The following is a 20,365-nucleotide window of genomic DNA, read 5'->3' on the forward strand; positions in this document are numbered from 1 at the left end:
GTTATCAGAATCTAGTTTTAAAACATTTCCAGGGTCATCTAACATCTTGATGTACTTTTTATGTTTGAATTTTGTACTGTGTCTTTTTTTTTTAACATCTTTATTGGAGTATAATTTGTACTATGTCTTTAACTTCTTAAAAATGTTGCTTTGAAATTGAAAGGGGGCATTAATCATTATTCTACCTTAACGCATGAACTTCTCACTAGATCAACCCTAGGCTTTCCACCAGTTGTCAAAATCTCCTTTCAAGATGTTCAGGGACCTCAAACTTCTTCATTTTGGAGAAACCACTTTTGGAGCCTCCTGAGTTCTAATCTGTGCTATTACCTTCTATTCCTGGTATAGAACTGTCACCTCCCTTTCATTGTCTTTGGAGATTGTCCTTACCTGTCTTTGTGTTGGATTCCTCTTGGGCTCTGTGTCTTCTTGCTTGGTTTACTCCCTCATTTTGATGGAGGACATTCTTTAGTAGCATACTTTGTACTCTCATACATGATTCATAGTTTGTAGGAGTATAGAATTTTAGGTTGGAAATAATTTTCCTTTAAACTTTTGAAAGCATCGCTCTACCATCTTCAGACTTCCAGTGTTGCTGTTGAGAAGTGTGGCCAGTTTGATTTTGATCTTTAATATGTGAGCTGTTTTTTTTCCTTACTGGAATCTTGTAGATTTTTCTTTTTATCCCCAGTGTTCTGAAACTTCCAGACCCTTGGCATAGGTCTGTTTTTCTTCATTGTGTTGGTAAGCCCTCTCAATCTAGAAACTCAAGCCCTTCAGTTCAGGGACATTTAATTATTTAATTTCTTCCCCTTTGTTCTTTTTTTTTTTTCTTAATGGAATACCTATTGTTTGGATATTCATACTCCTAGAATAGTCTTGTAATTTTATTATTTTGTGTCCTACTTTCCATCTCTCTCTCCTTTTGTTTAACTTTCTGGATGATTTCCTCAACTATTTTTTTTTAAAACTTAAAAAAAACCCTGACTTTATTGAGATATAATTCATGCATCGTGTTGTTCACCCTTTTAAAGTGTATAATCTAGTGGCTTTTAGTGTATTCACAAAGTTGTATAGTTATTCACCAGAGTCTAATTTTAGAACATTTTCATCATGCTCCCCCTCTACCCCCAACAAAAGACCCCATGCTTATTAACAGTCACTCCCATTTCCCCCACCCCCAGCCCTAGTCAATCACTAATCTACTTTGTGTCTCTACGGATTTGCCTGTTCTGGGCATTTCACATAAGTGGAATTATACAATATGTAGTCTTTTGTGACTGGTTTCTTTACTGTAATGTTTCCACAGTTCATCCACGTTTTGACATGTATCAGAACTTCATTCCTTTTTATTCTGAATAATACTGTGTATGTACATACCACGTTTTATTCATCCGTTTATCAGTTGATGGACATTTGGGTTGTTTCCCCTTCTTGGTTATTATAAATAATGCTGTGTACATTTGTGCACAAGTTTTGCGCAGATGTGTATTTTTATTTCTCTTGTATATAATTAGGAGTGCAACTGCCAGTTTCAACCATTTTTTAACTTTCTCTGAGACATTAATTTCTACTCTTGGGTTTTTCATTTCTATACTCTTTTTTTTTTTTCCTTGAATGTTCTCCCTTTTTAAAAAAAATAGCATTTTGTCATTCAATGGGTATACTATCTTATCTCCTTCATGATATTAATAATAGTTTTTGAGAAGTTTTCTCCCTGCAATAGTCACTATTTCTTCAAATAGATTTTAGTTAGTTTTTTTTTTTTTTTTAAACATTTATTTACTTATTTATTTATTTATTTACTTTTGGCTGTGTTGGGTCTACGTCGCTGCACGCGGGCTTTCTCTAGCTGCAGAGAGCGGGGGCCACTCTTCGTCGCGGTGCGCGGGCTTCTCATTGCTGTGGCTTCTCTTGTTGCGGAGCACGGGCTCCAGGCGCGTGGACTTCAGCAGTTGTGGCTCGCGGGCTCAGTCGTTGTGGCTCGCAGGCTCCAGAGTGCAGGCTCAGTAGCTGTGGCGCACGGGCTTAGCTGCTCCGTGGCATGTGGGATCTTCCCGGACCAGGGCTCGAACCCACGTCCTCTGCATTGGCAGGCAGATTCTTAACCACTGCGCCACCAGGGAAGTCCAGTTTTGTTAGTTTTGATGTTTGACTTTTAAAGAGGCTTTCCTCAAGAGTCTGATAATAATCCTTGATTGTCTGACTGCTTTAAGAGTGAAATCCCAGAAAACTGATTAGAAGTTCTGAATTGGTAGTTGGTGCTTCATGTGTCTGGAATTTACTGTAGTGTGATCTGCAGGGCCATTTTTGGGGTCCCCTCATGTCAGTATCTTGATTTATCTTGTCTTGTTCAGGCTCCCTCCTGTCTGCCATTGCTTTAGAAGTCTATGATGGAAGAGGACTGGGGGTGTTGAGAGGCAGGTGCAGGTTCCATTCAATATGTAAATTTTCATTTAATCTCCCTCTTTTCAGTCTGGTACTTTCTGATAACTGTGCCTCTTTTCCTCCAGTTCAGGGATGCTCTGTTTTACCCTGTCCAGGGCAGAGGAGGGTCAGGAAGAGCGAATCTGGGGATTAAACTGCTTCTTAAATAGATTTCCAGCCAGTCCTCCTCCTGTTTTTAGCACTACCCTCATCACCACTTCCAGAGTTACTTGGGCTATTGCCAAGTGCTGAATCTTTTTTGGGACATGGTAGTTCTGAGGTGTAATTTGGGTTACTTAGCTTTCTCCACTGCTGTCTGAGGAATTCAGTTTTCACTAGTCTGCTAGATAGATGACCACTCTTCCAAAATTTTATTGTGGTTATCTGTTCTTTGTTCTCTTTTTCTTTTTTTTTTTTTTTTAATAAATTTATTTATTTATTTATTTATGGCTGCGTTGGGTCTTAGTTGCTGCGCGCGGGCTTTCTCTAGTTGCGGTGAGCAGGGGCTACTCTTCTTTGCGGTGCGCAAGCTTCTCATTGCGGTGGCTTCTCTTGTTGGGGAGCACGGGCTATAGGCTCGCGGGCTTCAGTAGTGTGGCTCGTGGGCTCTAGAGCGCGGGCTCAGTAGTTGTGGTGCGCGGGCTTAGTTGCTGCGCAGCATGTGGGATCTTCCTGGACCAGGGCTCGAACCCGTGTCCCCTGCATTGGCAGGCAGATTCTTAACCACTGCGCCACCAGGGAAGTCCCTGTTCTCTTTTTCTTGAAAATGCATTTTTAAAAAAAATCCCTTTACCATTGCTTAGTGGGATTTTGGAAGAGAGTTAAAAAAAAATGTGTGTATTAAATCCACTGTTTTTATTTGGAAGTTCCATGCTTTTTATATTATGTATCAAACTCCTTACATGTTAGTCTTAATGACTCACCTTTGCACATCTGTTATTTCTTCTGTAAATTGGTTATGGAAGTCCAAATGAACCTAATTTTGATGTTGTAATATCTATTTATTAATTTTTGGCTGCGTTGGGTCTTTGTTGCTGCGTGTGGGCTTTCTCTAGTTGTGGCAAGCGGGAGCTACTCTTGGTTGCGGTGTGTGGGCTTCTCACTGCAGTGGCTTCTCTTGTTGCAGAGCACGGGCTCTGGGCGCGTGGGCTCAGTAGTTATGGCTCGTGGGCTCTAGAGTGCAGGCTCAGTAGTTGTGGCACACGGGTTTAGTTGCTCTGAGGCATGTGAGATTTTCCCAGACCAGGGCTTGAACGCGTGTCTCCTGCATTGGCAGGCGGATTCTTAACCACTGTGCCACCAGGGAAGCCCCATGTATTTCTTTCTTTTTTTTCCTAATATATTTGTTAATTTCATAGCCTCTTTGACGCTTCACCAGGATGTGAGGGCTGAGGAGAGGATTAGTAGAAAATAGTTTGATATTTAACACTTTCTCATTCTTGATACACATATTAATTTGGGGATGACAAGTCAGATTATAGATGATTGTATGAGTGGCTCTTAAACTCTGTGTGTGTGAGACCAGTTTTTGACTGGTTGGATACTATGGATTTAGGTCTGTTGAATCTAGACTGGTTGACTCATTGAGCGAAGTCTTGACAGTTCTTCATCAGTCTTTATCCAGAGCCCTGAGGTGGTTTTTTTCACTTAACTTCGTTATTCTGACTAGGCCTTCACGGAGCCTCAACGCTGTGGATTATCAGGGGCCAGACACTTGGAGGCTAGATCCAGGCAGTCTTAAGAAGTACAGCTTATTGATAGGCTGGTTAGCCCCTGAAGTTTTACTTTGCTGACTGAAATTATACATATATTGAAAAAATTCTGTGAAAGATATCACATAAGTATTTACTTTGATAACACTTAAAACGTATTCAGAATGTGGACAACTGCTTAATGGATATGAGGTTTCCTTTCCTGTTTTTTTTTTTTAAATTTATTTAATTTATTTTATTTTTGGTTGCATTGGGTCTTCGTTGCTGCGCACGAGCTTTCTCTAGTTGTGGTGAGCGGGGGCTACACTTTCTTGTGGTGTGTGGGCTTCTCATTGCAGTGGCTTCTCTTGTTGCGGAGCACGGGCTCTAGGCACGCGGGCTTCAGTAGTTGCAGCACGCGGACTCAGTAGTTGTGGCTCACGGGCTCTAGAGCACAGGCTCAGTAGTTGTGGCGCACGGGCTTAGCTGCTCCGCAGCATGTGGATCTTCCCGGACCAGGGCTCGAACCCGTGTCCCCTGCATTGGCAGGTGGATTCTTTTTTTTTTTTTAAACATCTTTATTGGAGTATAATTGCTTTACAATGGTGTGTTAGTTTCTGCTTTATAACAAAGTGAATCAGTTATACATATACATATGTTCCCATATCTCTTCCCTCTTGCATCTCCCTCCCTCCCACCCTCCCTATCCCACCCCTCTAGGTGGTCACAAAGCACCGAGCTGATCTCCCTGTGCTATGCGGCTGCTTCCCGCTAGCTATCTATATTACATTTGGTAGTGTATATATCTCCATGCCACTCTCTCACCCTGTCACATTTTACCCCTCCCCCTCCCCATATCCTCAAGTCCATTCTCTAGTAGGTCTGTGTCTTTATCTCCATCTTTCCATTAGGTTCTTCATGACCTTTTTTTTTTTTTTTTTCCTTAGATTCCATATATATGTGTTAGCATACTGTATTTGTTTTTCTCTTTCTGACTTACTTCACTCTGTATGACAGACTCTAACTCCATCCACCTCACTACAAATACCTCCATTTCATTACTTTTTATGGCTGAGTAATATTCCATTGTATATATGTGCCACATCTTCTTTATCTATTCATCCGATGATGGACACTTAGGTTGCTTCCATGTCCTGGCTATTGTAAATAGAGCTGCAATGAACATTTTGGTACATGACTCTTTTTGAATTATGGTTTTCTCAGGGTATATGCCCGGCAGGCGGATTCTTAACCATGCCACCAGGGAAGTCCGTGAGGTTTCCTTTTGAAGTGATGAAAATGTTTTCAAAGTAGATAGAGGTGGTGGTTGCACATTGTAAATATTCACTTTAAAGTGATTATTTTATGAGTTTGACTTTTAAAAAGGTATTTATAATTTTATTAGCAATGTCTTAACTATAAGCCTTTGTAAAATGACTTATTTTTTCCAACAAGAAAAATAAATACATTTTTCTTGTAGAGTGTGTATAATATACAGATAAGTGAAAATAAGATCATCAATTATCCTGTCTCAACTAATTGCTTGTAACTTTTTTGTTTTATGTTTCATAACTTTTTAATGGTATATATTTATTAACTTAAAAAAACTTGAAAATTATATAAAAATGTGTAGACCACAATAAAATATATATTCATATACTTTTTTAACTAAAAACTTTTCTATTTAATGCATAGCCTGAATGTTTTTCTATATTCTTTAATATTCGTCTACAATTTTGTGTAATTACAAAGTATTCCATCATTTAGGTGTATCATAATTTTTAAATGAATCTCCTATCAGTGGATATTTAAGATATTTTATATTATTTCCTTTTCTAAGTAATAATTTTAGTACTGAACAGCAAGCACTGTAGCTAAATCCCAGTGTATTTTCATCAGATAATTTCCTGGAACTGGAATTATTGGGCTAAAGGGTATATAAAATTTCAAGGCTGTTGTTGTGTATTGCCAAATTGCCATTAGAAGTGTTGAACCAATTTATACTCAGTCATGCCTCAGAGTATATGAGCAGATTGAAATTTATGACTATTTTTATAATCTGAAAGTGTAAACAGTAACACCAGACATTGAAATACCAGAAGTTATAGAATATACAGAATGTTTGGCAACCTATTTTGATTCCTCATTCCCTTAAAAATAGGAAATGAATGCCTTACCAGCTATGTCTAGAGTGTTATAGCATTTATGTTAGGCAAAATAACACATTAAATGTAAATTCTTACATAAAAACATATTTAAGCTTTGGGTTATTTTCTTTTTTTTAAGGTATTATTTACATAAAATAAGAATGCCATTTTAAGTGTATAGTTGGATGAATTTTGGTAGTTGTATACAAATGTATAACCACCATCACCATCAAAGTACAAAACAGTTTCCTCACCCTAAAAAGTTTCTTCATAATCCTTTGCAGTTGATCCCTCCTCCCCACGCCCCCATCCACTCTTCTACCCTAGGCAGGCATTCATCTGCCTTCTGTCACTATAGTTTTATTTTTTCAAGAATTTCATATAGGTCTTCCCTGGTGGCACAGTAGATAAGAATCTGCCTGCCAGTGCAGGGGACACAGGTTCGATCCCTCGTCCAGGAAGATCCCACATGCTGCGGAACAACTAAGCCCGTGTGCCACAGCTACTGAGCCTGCGCTTTAGAGCCTGCGAGCCACAACTATTGAAGCCCGTGTGCCTAGACCCCGTGCTCCGCAACAAGAGAAGCCACTGAAATGAGAAGCCCATGCACCGCAACGAAGAGTAGCCCCTGCTCTCTGCAACTAGAGAAAGCCCGTGTGCAGCAACGAAGACCCAACACAGCCAAAAATTAAAAAAAAAAATTTCATATAATTGGAATCAAAAGTGTATAGTGTTTTGTGTTTGAGTTCTTTAGCCTAGCATATTTTTGAGATTCATTCATATTCTGGCAAGTTTTCATATTTTAATCCTTCTTATTGTTGAGTAGTATTCTGTAATATAGATATCCACAATTTATTTATTCACCAATTGATGAACATTTGGGTTGCTTCTAGTTTTGGGCTATTATGAATAATACTGCTGTGAACATTTGCATACTACATCTTTGTGTGGACATATGATTTTATTTCTCTTGGGTTAATACCTACAAGTACAATTTCTGAGTCATATGGTAATATTAATGTATGTTTAGCTTTAGAAGATAGTACCAAACTGTTTTCCAAAGTGGCTCTAGCTTTTGCATTGCCACCAGCAGTGTATGACAGTTGTAGTTGTTTCACATCCTCACCAACAGGATGTAGTCTTACTACCTTCAGCCTTCCTTGTTGGTATGTAGTGGTATCTGTTGACTAATATTATTGTAAACTTTCAATTTTAACATCTTTATGAATGCTAGCGTATTTTGAAATAGTGGGATGTGAAATAAGGACAGGCATACCTCATTTTATTGCACTTTGCTTTATTATGCTTTGCAGATAATTTGTTTTTTACAAATAGAAGGTTTGTGGCAATCCAGCATTATTGGATGACATTTAGCATTTTTTTAGCAATGAAGTATTTTTTAATTAAGGTATGTACATCTTTTAAAGACATAATGCTATTGCACACTTAATAGACTATAATGTAAACATAACTTTTATGTACACTGGGAAACCTAAAAATTTGTGTGACGTGCTGTATTGTGGTGGTCTGGAACTGAACCTGCAGTATCTCTGAGTTATGCCTGTATATATTCCCACTTTGTGAGAACTGAAGTGGACTGTGTAGGCATATGTTCACGTGATTCCTGTATAATTGAGGGCCCATCATAAAGTGTATGACATGATTTTAGTAGTGATGTACAGTTAAATTTAAGTGTCTTCCTACCTAAGTTAATAACTTTAGGTTTTTGTTTGGATTGTGCTTATTCTAGATCAATGATTCACAAGAAGAGCATTAAACAGTGACTTGTGTTGATGAAAAGACTGGTGATTATGGCCGTAGAGTTTTAAAATTCTTGTGTAGTTGATTTAGAAATTTTAGAATTGAAGGATTAGATATAAAAGAAATACGATTATGACAAAATGATTATTTGTGTCTTTTTGTTCTTCCCTAGGACATTTTCATTCCATCTCCAAGTTTGGAAGAACAATCAAATGATGAGAAGAAGGATAGAGGTTTGCATAGTTCATCTTTGACTGTTGAGTATTCTAAAACTTCAGAGACTGAACCAAAGAATTCCTCTGAGGATCTTGGGCTTTCTTTGACAGGGGATTCTTGTAAGTTGATGCTTTCTACAAGTGAGTATAGTCAGTCCCCAAAGATAGAAAGCTTGAGTTCTCACAGGATTGATGAAGATGGAGAAAACACACAGATTGAGGATACTGAACCCATGTCTCCAGTTCTCAATTCTAAACTTGTTCTTGCTGAAAATGATAGTATCCTGATTAATCCAGCACAAGATGGCCAAGTAGAACTGAATCAGAATGATGATAAAACAAAGGGGGTTAACACAGAAAGCAGAGACGACATTAGTATTTTAGCTGATGGTTGCAAAGGCAGAGAAGAGACTGTGGCGGAAGACGTTTGTATTGATCTCACTTGCGATTCAGGTAGTCAGGCAGTTCCCTCTCCAGCTACTCGATCTGAGGCACTCTCTAGTGTGTTAGATCAGGAGGAAGCTATAGAAATTAAAGAACATCATCCAGAGGAGGGGTCTTCAGGGTCTGAAGTGGAAGAAATCCCTGAGACTCCTTGTGAAAGTCAAGGAGAGGAGCCCAAAGAAGAAAATATGGAGAGTGTTGCATTGCACCTTTCTCTGACTGAAACTCAGTCCCAGGGGCTGGGTCTTCCAAAGGAAGTCCCCAAACAGGAATGCCAGGAAGCTATGGAAGTTGAAACCAGTGTGATTAATATTGATTCCCCCCAAAAGCTTCCAGTACTTGACCAAGAATTGGAACATAAGGATCAGGAAGCATGGGAAGAAGCTACTTCAGAGGACTCAAGTGTTGTCATTGTAGATGTGAAGGAACCATCTCCCAGAGTTGATGTTTCTTCTGAACCTTTAGAGGTAGTGGAAAAATGCTCAGATTCTCAGTTGTGGGAGGATGATGCTCCAGAAATAGAACCGTGTGCTGAGAATAGAGCAGATACCCAAGAAGAAAAGAGTGTAGAACATGAAGGAGATCTGAAATCAGTGACTGCAGAAAAAGAACCTGTAGAGGCAGACTCTTCGCAGCCTCCCTTGACTTTAGTGAGAACAGATGATGCTCCAGGACCTGACCAGGAAATGCAGCAGACCCAACCAAAAGAGACAACAGTTAGCACATTAAGGGAAGACTCAAAAATGGCTAATACAAAGCAGCTGGACTCAGGTGTAGGGGCCCAGCAACTGGAGAAAGCCTCTGCCCATGCCTCACAAAGCTTCTGTGAAAGCTCTAGTGGTAAGTGTGATTACAAATTGTTCTGTGTTTCCAGCCAAGTTATAATTTGGAATGGAAGGTAGGAGAGAACCACATGCTTATTACATCAGGGCTGAAAATTAACTTGGATTTATGTTTATGAGCAACCAATAATAGTTGGGATATTTAAAATTTGGGGTTGTATTTTTCTTTTGTAGCTGTAATTATTTTTAGAATCAGAGATCAGTTGAGGTTTTTATCAGCTTTATAACTCAGGAGTAATCAACATGAAGTTTCTAAGTATTTAGAAATTGTACCAATCTGGTATTTTCTACTTAGGTTCCAACCTTGTTCCATATTTTTATATTTTGACAGTGGCTTTGTAGTACAGGGATCTTTCTTTTTTTTTTTTTAAATGTTTGCTAGGTATCTACTTTTTCGCCAGGAGCTTTTTTTTTTTTAAACTTTGGGTTTATTTATTTATTTATTTATGGCTGTGTTGGGTCTTCGTTTCTGTGCGAGGGCTTTCTCTAGTTGCGGCGAGCGGGGGCCTCTCACCATCGCGGCCTCTCCTGTTGAGAAGCACAGACTGCAGACGCGCAGGCTCAGCAATTGTGGCTCACGGGCCCAGCTGCTCCGTGGCATGTGGGATCTTCCCAGACCAGGGCTCGAACCCGTGTGCCCTGCATTGGCAGGCAGACTCTCAACCACTGCGCCACCAGGGAAGCCCAGGGATCTTTCTTGATTACCTTACACAGTTAAATCATATTCAAAACTCTGGATTGTTTCTTCCTTATGGGCATTAAGTAGACTTTCTAAATTTGGTTCAACATACATACATCTTAAACCTTAAACTGGGAAAGGTGCTAGCTTGTGTTCTTTATTTTATAAAGTCAAGAATGAGAATATAGATTACTTTCTGAAATATTTCTAGAATGTCATGTATGACATTAGCTGAAAAGAATTCAAACTTTCTGAATGTCCAAAGTTAGTATAATTTAAAAACAAAACAGGGACTTCCCTGGTGGTGCAGTGGTTAAGAATCTGCCTGCCAATGCAGGGGACATGGGTTTGAGCCCTGGTCCAGGAAGATCCCACATGCTGCAGAACAACTAAGCCTGTGTGCCACAACTACTGAGCCTGCGCTCTAGAGCCTGCGAGCCACAACTACTGAAGCCCGTGCGCCTAGAGCCCATGCTCTGCAACAAGAGAAGCCATGGCAATGGGAAGCCCACACACCGCAATAAAGAGTAGGCCTCATTCGCCGCAACTAGAGAAAGCCCGTGCATGGCAGCAAAGACCCAATGCAGCCATATATCAATCAATAAATAAACAAATAAACAAAGCAAACTCCAAAAACAAAAGAGTAAAAACAAAATACAGACTTAAGAAAACAAGCTTCTAAGGATATGGAAATGAGAAACAGTATTTAGGTAACACCATAGCTATTAGTATGGGCGTTCCTGGAACAGTCCAGTTTATACGTCTTGTTTAGGAGTGATTATTAGTAGTACTTTTTTTAATATCAAAATTGCCCCTGTTCATTAGGCTTTATATTCATGAATATTCTTTTTCCTCTTCAGAATGAGAAATGTTAGAGCTGAAAAGGAGGTTAGCCGGTATTGGGTTCAGTCTCTTCCTAAAATCATGTGACTAGTTAATGTTTGAAGTGGAACTAGAACCTAGGTCTCCTGATTCCCAAGTCTATGCTTTTTCCTCCTATAAAACTGTATGATATAGTTTCTCTGATTCTGATGAGTTATGGTAAATTATATCTGAATGACCTAATATTCTATATTACTGAATATTTTTATAATTTCATTGTATCTAAATGCTGTTATTGACTTAGGCTGAGAAAGTATCAGGGCCTGTAAATTGTTTTAATACGGTTACTTAGGAGTACTTTTAAATTATCTTAGCACTTATATATAAAAGAAGCTTCTAAAACATTGGTTTTATTACTATTAGTTCCATTATGTTAATAGTATTTTCCATGAATTCTTGTTTACACTATTAATTGGCAAGGCCAACTCTTTTTTGTAATAGACACTGCCATAGTAAAACTTTTCTTACTAATATTTAAATTATTGAGAATACTAGTAAGTTATTTTCTGCTTACTTCAAGATTTTAGTTCTTGAGCAAACAACTAAAAGCAGTAGTTGGACTATTAGAGAATTAGTCTAAAGTAAAATAAATCATTCAGAAAAGCGTTGCTAGAACAGAAGGAAATTACTCTATGCTTAAAATATACTTGTTTGGTTGCTAAACGTTTAGAGAGACTAATTATGAAAAATGTTCAAATGATACAGGAAAGGGGTGAGAGGGAGTGGAGGGAAAAAAGGAGAGAATCACTCTAAATGCTTCCATTCATAGATAACTTGTCACTGTTAATAGTTTGGAGGCCTTTTCAGACATCTGTCTGTGGAGACCTCCTCTTGAAATTTGAGAAAAGCAAATTTAGAAAGATGGTACTTGGAAACTGTCAACTGAAAAAAAAAATGCACAACCTAGAAATTGAGAACTGGGGACTTCCCTGGTGGTCCAGTGGCTGAGACTCCATGCTCCCAATGCAGGGGGCCTGGGTTCGATCCCTGGTCAGGGAACTAGATCCCACATGCTGCAACTAAGGGTTCGCATGCCACCACTAAAAGATCCTGCATGCTGCAACTAAGACCCAGCGCAGCCAAATAAATAAATAAATATATATTAAAAAAAATAGAAGTTGAGAATTATGTTTTATTCAGGGGACAAAACTGAGGACTTAAGCCTGGGAGTCAGCCTCTCAGATAGCTCTGAGGAACTGCTCCCAAGAGGTAAGGGAGGAGCCAGGATATAGAGGAGTTTTTGCAACAAAAACCAGGTAGTTGAAACAGCAAAAGATGATTGTTAATTAAAGAAAACCAGACATCTGAAGATGAATTTAGCTCTTTTCTAAGTATAGGAAGATGCAATAGTCTGAGCTCATTGAAATCATTCCATTGATATGCACTGTAACTATCTAGGGCCAGTATCCTGTTCTTTGCCATCCTGAATCCCCTCAGGGTGCACTGTTTGGGGCAGCTGCAGTGGCTGATGGCCTGGTGGTGGGCAGCCTGTTTGTCTCCATCCTGAGTTCCTTCAGGGCTTGCCGTTGTTGGGCAGCTGTAGTGGCTGATGGTTTGATGGCCACAACATCCTTTGTTTACTGATCTGGCAGGTAACATTCTTCATCCACAAAGCCCATCCTTATTCAATATAGAATAAATTTGTGGTGGCTTGATGATGTGAAAAACCGTAGCAAGTTCAATAAGTCTTTATTTTATTTATTTTTTATTTTTGGCTGTGTTGGGTCTTCGTTGCTGCACGTGGGCTTTCTCTAGTTGTGGCGAGCCGGGGCTACTCTTCGTTGCGGTGCGCAGGCTTCTCATTGTGGTGGCTTCTCTTGTGGAGCATGGGCTCTAGGCGCGCGGGCTTCAGTAGTTGCAGCACGCAGGCTCAGTAGTTGTGACACGCGGGCTCTAGGGTGCGCAGGCTCAGTAGTTGTGGTGCACGGGCTCAGCTGCTCCTCACCTGTGGGATCTTCCCGGACCAGGGATCAAACCCGTGTCCCCTGCATTGGCAGGCGGATTTCTAACCACTGCGCTCTCAGGGAAGTCCCTCATATTTTTAATTAGATAGCTTTTAATCAATTCTAAGAACTGACCAGTTCTCTTGAGAACAAAAGAAGAAAAAAAGGGCTTTAAGACTGTAACAAAGTTAGAAGTAAGAGAGACCTTCCTGGCATTGAGGGTTTTAAACATGGACTAATGAATTCACTAAAAGTCCTTGGTAATAAGGACAAACTCTCCACTCAGATGGTTTGACAATTGGTGTTAAGTTTCCTTTTGTTCATTCATGTCTTTCTTCATGGGTTGGTATGTTGGCGTACAACAGGATGGCCCATGATAATCTGGGAAAGCAAGAAGGGACTTGGTAATTTAAACAATGTAGGCGGGGCTTCCCTGGTGGCGCAGTGGTTGAGAGTCTGCCTGCCAATGCAGGGGACACGGGTTCGAGCCCTGGTCTGGGAAGATCCCACATGCTGCGGAGCAACTAGGCCCATGAGCCATAACTACTGAGCCTGCGCGTCTGGAGCTTGTGCTCCGCAACAAGAGAGGCCCACGCACCGCGATGAACCGTGGCCCCCACTCGCCACAACTAGAGAAGGCCCTCGCACAAAAGCGAAGACAGCCAAAAATAAATAAATAAATAAATAAATTTTAAAAAAATTAAAAAAAAATAATGTAGGCGTGTTAAATGTTAGAGAAAGAATTAAATATGTGGAAAATTCCAGTAAATTTAAAAAGACGGAATATTATTTTGCAAGATTTGGTGGTGATTTGGCAATAATTTGGCTAGGTTTAATGTGTCTTTCAGATGAGTGAACAAAAGCAGAGAAATAGGAAAGAATTTGGAAGACATTGAATAGAGGCTTTATAACATGAATAATTAAAGAAAGAGTAGAATGACTACTACTAGTTAATTGAATGCTCACTGAAGAGTTAGGAATTTATATTCTAGTGAAAACCTTGAAGTTTTGGACCAGGTATGGGTGTGATCATGCCCTTCAGTGTTCCTGGAACAATCCTAGTTTATACTTCTTGTTTAGGAGTGATTATTAGTAGTACTTTTTTTAATCTCAAAATTCCCCCTGTTCATTAGGCTTTATATTCATGAATTTGTGTTTTCCTCTTCAGAATGAGAAATGTTAGAGCTTTAAAGGAGGTTAGCGGTATTGGGTTCAGTCTCTTCTTCCTAAAGTCATGTGGCTAGTTAATGATTGAAGTGGAACTAGAACTTAGGTCTCCTGATTCCCAAGTCTATGCTTTTTCCTACTATAAAACTGTATGATATAGTTTCTCTGTTTCTGTTGAGTTATGGTAAAGAACTGTCTGAATGACCTAATATTCTATATTATTGAAGATTTTTATAATTTCATTACATCTAAATACTGTTGTCTATCTAAGTCATGTTTTACAGGAAGGTTGCTTTGGTTGCTATACAGAAAGAATTGTGGGTTGGGGAAAGGGGGAGACTTCAGGCAGACAAAGTAATTGATAGGCTGTTGTAATAATCCAGGAATGAGGCATTGAAGACCAGATAAGGGTAGTGGCATTGCTGCCTGTCTAAGAGCCAATTTTCCATTAGGTTTTAGTGATGTGTTAGATCACTGGTGCTAAGATAACTTTTCATAAATAATCTTCTGTAGTTAATGCTTGCATATTACATTTGCGTGTTATGGTTTGTCATGTAGAAGGATGTACTTAGAGATTTTATACAGATTTTCAGAAGTCTGAATGGTCGATCATAATGTGAGGGACGGTTCCTGTCAAGAGAGCAGAATAGGTGGTTGTTCCAGGAATGAAAATTCTGTAAAATATATCTTTAGAACGTATGATGCTTTGTGAGGTGGTTTTTTTTTTTTTTTTTTTTTTAGTTTCTGTATATTTTTTAAGTTCTTTATTAACTTAAAGGACTTGCTTTTTAAGGAGTTGCCAGAGAATGAATGCTTACCTACCAACCCATTTCTTCTTGCTATAACTATGGTGGAATTCTTTGCCATTTAGATAATGACGTTGAGATTCTCCACTTCTGCTTTTCACAGTTTCTTTAGCAGCGCATGTGTCCTTTTCATCCTTTATTTCTAAAGTCCGTTCATTTTCTCTTTTCATCCCTTCAAGTTGCTAATTCATTTTCTTTCATGTAAATGTAAGAGATGTTTTTTGTTGTTGTTTTGTGATTTTGAAGAAAAAATATCAAGGTGTGCTTGATATTAAAGATAATAAAGGGTGGAAGTGGAATGGGAAGAGATGAAAGAAGAAAAATGTGGTATAATAAGAAATATATTTGGTTTTCATCCAGTTCCTGGCACTGAGCTCCTAAAACCCTTGTAATTTCCTAAGCCATAGGAATAGCTTAAGCCCTTTCTGTCACACCTGAGTAATGCTATTGAGGTGATTTAGGGTGGGATCTTCCCTACATAGCCTCAGGGATGGGGCTGTTCACCAGAAAGACAAAGTGATTAGAGGGTTGGAACTTTTGGCCCCACCCACCCACCTCCTCCGTGGGGAGGGGTGGAGATTAAAGCTCTATAAAAACTCTTGAACAACAAAATTTGATGTTTCCTGGTTGATAAATGAGCCAGAAGGGTATCTAATCCCAGTTCTACGGGAGACAGAAGTTCCTGCTATCAGAACCCTCCGGACCTCACCCTATGTACCTCTTCATCTAGCTGTTCACCTGTGTCCTTTATAATAAACTGGTAAACGTAAGTAAATGTTTCTCTGAGTACTATAAGTAGCTCTAGCTAATTAATGGAATATGAGGAAAGTGTCATGGGAACCTGCAGTGTAGAGCCAGTTGATTAGAAGCACACGTAACAGCCCGGACTTCGACTGATGTCTTAAGTGAGGGCAGTCTTGTGGGACTGAGCCTTTAACTTGTGGGATCTGATGCTACCTCTGGGTAGATAGTGTCAGAATTGAGTTAACTTCGTAGGACACCCGCTAAGTGTCTGCTGGGAATTGGAGAATTGCTTGGTGATGTTGGGAAGCACATTAGACAAACTGTTTTCACAAGGAATAGTGACTGGTATGCCAGATTATAGTTATTTTGAGCCATTCCAGGAAAGTAAGTACAAATTTTCATATGTCAGGTTTAAGAACAGCAATCTGGCGTAATTCTTTTATTCTCCCAAACTTAGTCGTTTTATTAAAAGAGATAATTAGGAAATCAGAAAATGTGATTTTGGCAATTTGCTAATTCTGATTAGAAATTGGAACTGAGACCTAGTTAAAAAGTAAAGTTTTGTCTCTTGACAAATGTTTAATTTAATAATGACTAACCAAAATGTGTACAGTGGGGATGCTCATGTATGTGAGATTTACCATTGCACAGAGATTTAGATATGAACGCTACCGCTATGGCCTGGAGTGAAATGCTGGTCAGTACTGCTGAACTGTGAAACCCAAAGGTTTCTGTTAGAACCAATGAGTATTTTGAAGTCCTTTAGCCCAGCGGTCCCCAGCCTTTTTGGCACCAGGGACCAGTTTCGTGGAAGACAGTTTTTCCACAGATGGGGTCGGGGGTGGGGCGGAAGGCGGGGGGATGGTTCAGGCGGTAATGCAGGCGATGGGGAGCGGCAGATGAAGCCTCGATCGCTCACCCGCCGCTCACCTCCTGCTGTGCGGCCCGGTTCCTAGCAGCCCGGTGGTTGGGGACCCCTGCTTTAGCCCATGAAATCCTTTGTCACCTCTTTGAGTAGATTGTAAATTTTAAGTATTAACGTCAGATTTTAACATAGAGAATCCTACAGATTGCTAAAGCTTATAAATTAACTCCTTGGGTTAGCATTACACAAAATTAAAACATCTAGATTTGAAACTATCCAACTTTGTATAACTGAGTATCCCCATATGTACTTACTGTCTTGGGGCTCAGATGTTTCTCTGTTCCTTTTGACCCCATGTTCCTCAGGCCTCCAAACTTTTGGGCTTCCTCTGTTTGCCTGGCCCCTGGTTGTCTACTTTGTGTCAGTCCTGTTGATGGTTGTACAGAGAACAGAGAAAATAGTAGGAAATTGGTTGAGAGGCCTGGTGAGGGGGCTTGGGAATGAGGCAGAATTTGGGAGCAAAGGAAAAGAATAATTGAGATATTTCTTGCCGTTTTCCTCACTTTTGCTTTTTTTATACTTCTGTTTTGGTTTCCTTTTTGTTTATCATTGTTTTGTTTTGTTTTCTCCAGAAACTCCATTTCATTTTACTTTGCCTAAAGAAGGTGATATTATTCCACCATTGACTGGTGCAACTCCACCTCTTATTGGGCACCTAAAATTGGAGCCCAAGAGACACAGTACTCCTATTGGTGAGTGATTAAAATGTAATGATGTTTAAAGCAGAATTTCTGAGATATCATCCTTTATGCCAGTGATTCTTTTATATCTGAGGAGTTGGGCCTGCCTGATAAGATTGATTTTTGTCTTAGGAAGAATAAGGTTGTGGTGTCTGATTCCATGCGTTTACTCCCAAGAGATGTTGAGCAGTGATGAGAGGAAGGAAAGAAAGGATGGAAGGAAGGAAGAAAGACTATTTATAAAGATTTTATTCTATTACTTGCAAGGCCATAGACTCTGAGTGCTAAGCAATGATATAGAGCTGTTGTATGAGGAAGAGACAGCAGGTAGTGTAGAAGTACTATTTATTCAGGACCTTGGCTAATCAGTCTGCTGCTTGACAGGGGAAGAAAATTTAGATCCTCCTTCCCTGAAGCAGCTGGTAGTCTTCTACATTAACCTATTTGTTTTCTCTAGTCAGTGCTGGGAGGTAACAATCATGCCGTCTGGAGTCTCCTGCTACCTATGCTTGATGCTGGCAGATGTGGGTTGGCTGAGGGCTCATGCAGCATCCTTTGTCCAGATGCAGAAGTGGAACTGAATCCTGTTGCTCTTCTTAAGACCAGGTGTCAATACTAGTGCGTAGTTGTTGATACTTGTGACAGGATCTATCCTAGGAATCCTCTTCAATCCTGCAGAGCTATGGAGCCAAACAGGCAAATTGATGACCTTGAATTGTTATTTTTCATATTTGTATTTTAGTGTTCTTTCTTCCTTCCTTCCCCCTGCCTCCCTTCTTTCAGGTATTAGCAACTATCCCGAAAGCACCATAGCAACCAGTGATGTCATGTCTGAAAGCATGGTGGAGACCAACGACCCCATGCTTGGGAATGAAAAAGGAGATTCTGGGACGGCCCCAGAAATGGGTGATCAATTGTGTCTGAGAATGAAATTGGTCAGTCCTGAGACTGAGGCGAGTGAAGAGTCTTTGCAGTTTAGTCTGGAAAGTAAGTTTTATTTTGTGTTAATCTTGGGTAACTAGTAGCTCCAGATCTTCTGGAAGTATTAATTATCTTTCTTCTAGTTTTAATAATGATACTTTTATAATTATAAATGTATTTGTAAAGTCTTATTCTCATGAATTTAATTCTTTGTTTTCGGCTAGTCACTGTTAATGTTACTGCAGATGTTCCGTTTTGTAACCTCTGTGGTATTGCTTGTATCTCTGTATTAAACTTGTGTCTATATAAACTAATTGGTTTTCATAATCAGAAGGAGTTCAGAAGTGGGTAGAAAATTTAGGATTGTGGATTCACATTGTAGGTTTATGTTAGCTATTTCTCACATTAATTGCCAGTTGTTTGGTATGGCTAGAATACAGAGAAGGTACGAGGGAATGGCTGCAAAGTCGGGACTAGATTGTGAAAGACTTTTTACATCATGCTGAACAGCTGAAGAATTTTAGGCAAGGGAGTAATATGATCAGATTTGCTTTCTTTAAAGGATCAGCTGAAGGTTTGAAAAATTTGTGCCTTTGTTCATCATTCCTTTCCTTGCCCATTTTCTATTCTGCTGCCTGGCAAATGCAGTCTTTAACCAGGAAGTGGGGTCATTAGTAGTGGGGATGGAGATGAGGGGGTGAATTTGAGAGATGAATAGTAGAATAGAGAGGACCTTGGGACCAGTTAAATATGGAAGCAAGAGAGAGGAAAAAATATAGAATGACTTTACATCTACATTTTGTTTTCATGATAGCACTCTGAAGTAGATATCCTTATTTCCATTTTGTTGATGAGAAAACTGAGACTAAGAGAGGTTTTAAACCTGAGAATATTAATTGGTTAAGAGGTGGAGCTGGAGTGTGAATCAGATCCATCTGACTCTAAAGCTTATAATTCTTCCATTAGGTAGTTTGTAAAAGTGGTTTAATGGCGTTAGAAGAGGAAGGAGTTTTATAAAGGAGATTGCAAAGGAATATTCCGAGAAGAGGACTAGGAGAGTATAACGCCATGGAAGCCTAAGGGAAGGAGAGTTAAAAGAAGACAACAATGTCATATGCAGAAGTGAGGTCTAGTAAGATATATCTGAAAATGTACACTGGACTTGGCAATTAGGATCCGTTTGGTGACTCTAGCAAGAACTATTTCAGTGTAGTGGTTTGGGTAGGAGCTATACTGAAGGTAATTGAGGAGTGAAGGGGAGGAGAAGAGGCAGCAAATGTATTCTACTTTTGCGAAGTTTATGTGAGAAAGGAAGAAAAAATACGGCAAGTTAGAGAGAAATACAGGACTGAAGGAGTTGTTTTTTTTTTTCTTTCATTTTTAGGCTGAGGGATACCTGAGCAGGTTTATAGATTGAAAGGAAATCTCCAAAAGAGAGATGGGTTAAAAATGAGACCCCTGAGAGAGAGATGGAAGGGGAGCTTTCAAAGACCACAGATAGAGTGAGTGGACTTGAATAAGGATTTCTCATTCTCTGAGACCAAAGAAAAGAAATTTTAGCTAATATATTTTGAGTTCTTACTATATGCCAGGCATATATTCCATACATGTGCAGCTCATAAAATCTCATAACAAACCTGTAAAGTAGATCCTATTGTTATTCTCATTTTACAGCTAAGGAAACTGAGGCACAGAGAGGTTGGGCATGTTTCCTAGAGTCACACAGCTAGTAAATAAAGTAGCCTGAATCCAAAGTAGTTCCAAGAACCAGAAGTCTGGTTCTGAATTATAGTGCTATTCTGTTTCTCAGTGCTTATTGATTTGAAAATTAGAACCTCAGTAGAAATGAAGTATTACATGTTTCCATCCTTATTGTCATCTTCTCTGAAATCAAGTAGGGCTTATCAAGAGAGAGTACATGGTAGCTTTGAATCTTTAGATTTGAAATTACAATTGGGAAGACCTTAAATGGAGCTAAATGTTAAAGATGACCATATTGGTAAATTTTCCTACCTTTCCTGATAATCAGCCACCATACCCACAGTTTTCCTCATTTTATCCTCACAACAAACCTATGAGGGTTGGTCTTGC

General features: G+C 39.4%; 1 protein-coding gene across 6 annotated transcripts in view; it reads left to right on the forward strand.

The window, feature by feature from the left end:
* Positions 1–20,365, forward strand: part of TP53BP1 (tumor protein p53 binding protein 1) — a 70,649-nt gene that overhangs the window by 17,196 nt on the left and 33,088 nt on the right. For 3 of the 6 annotated variants that reach the window (XM_036844211.1, XM_036844215.1, XM_036844212.1), the window contains exons 12-14: positions 8,199–9,525; positions 17,246–17,365; positions 18,137–18,340. In XM_036844211.1, coding sequence (XP_036700106.1) covers positions 8,199–9,525; positions 17,246–17,365; positions 18,137–18,340 — 1,651 coding nt within the window. The remainder of the gene's footprint in view (positions 1–8,198; positions 9,526–17,245; positions 17,366–18,136; positions 18,341–20,365) is intronic. The other 3 variants (XM_036844216.1, XM_036844213.1, XM_036844217.1) reach the window with 3 other exon arrangements.

This window comes from Balaenoptera musculus, chromosome 2, assembly GCF_009873245.2.
Source record: "Balaenoptera musculus isolate JJ_BM4_2016_0621 chromosome 2, mBalMus1.pri.v3, whole genome shotgun sequence".
In the NCBI taxonomy this organism is placed as follows: Eukaryota; Metazoa; Chordata; class Mammalia; order Artiodactyla; family Balaenopteridae; genus Balaenoptera; species Balaenoptera musculus.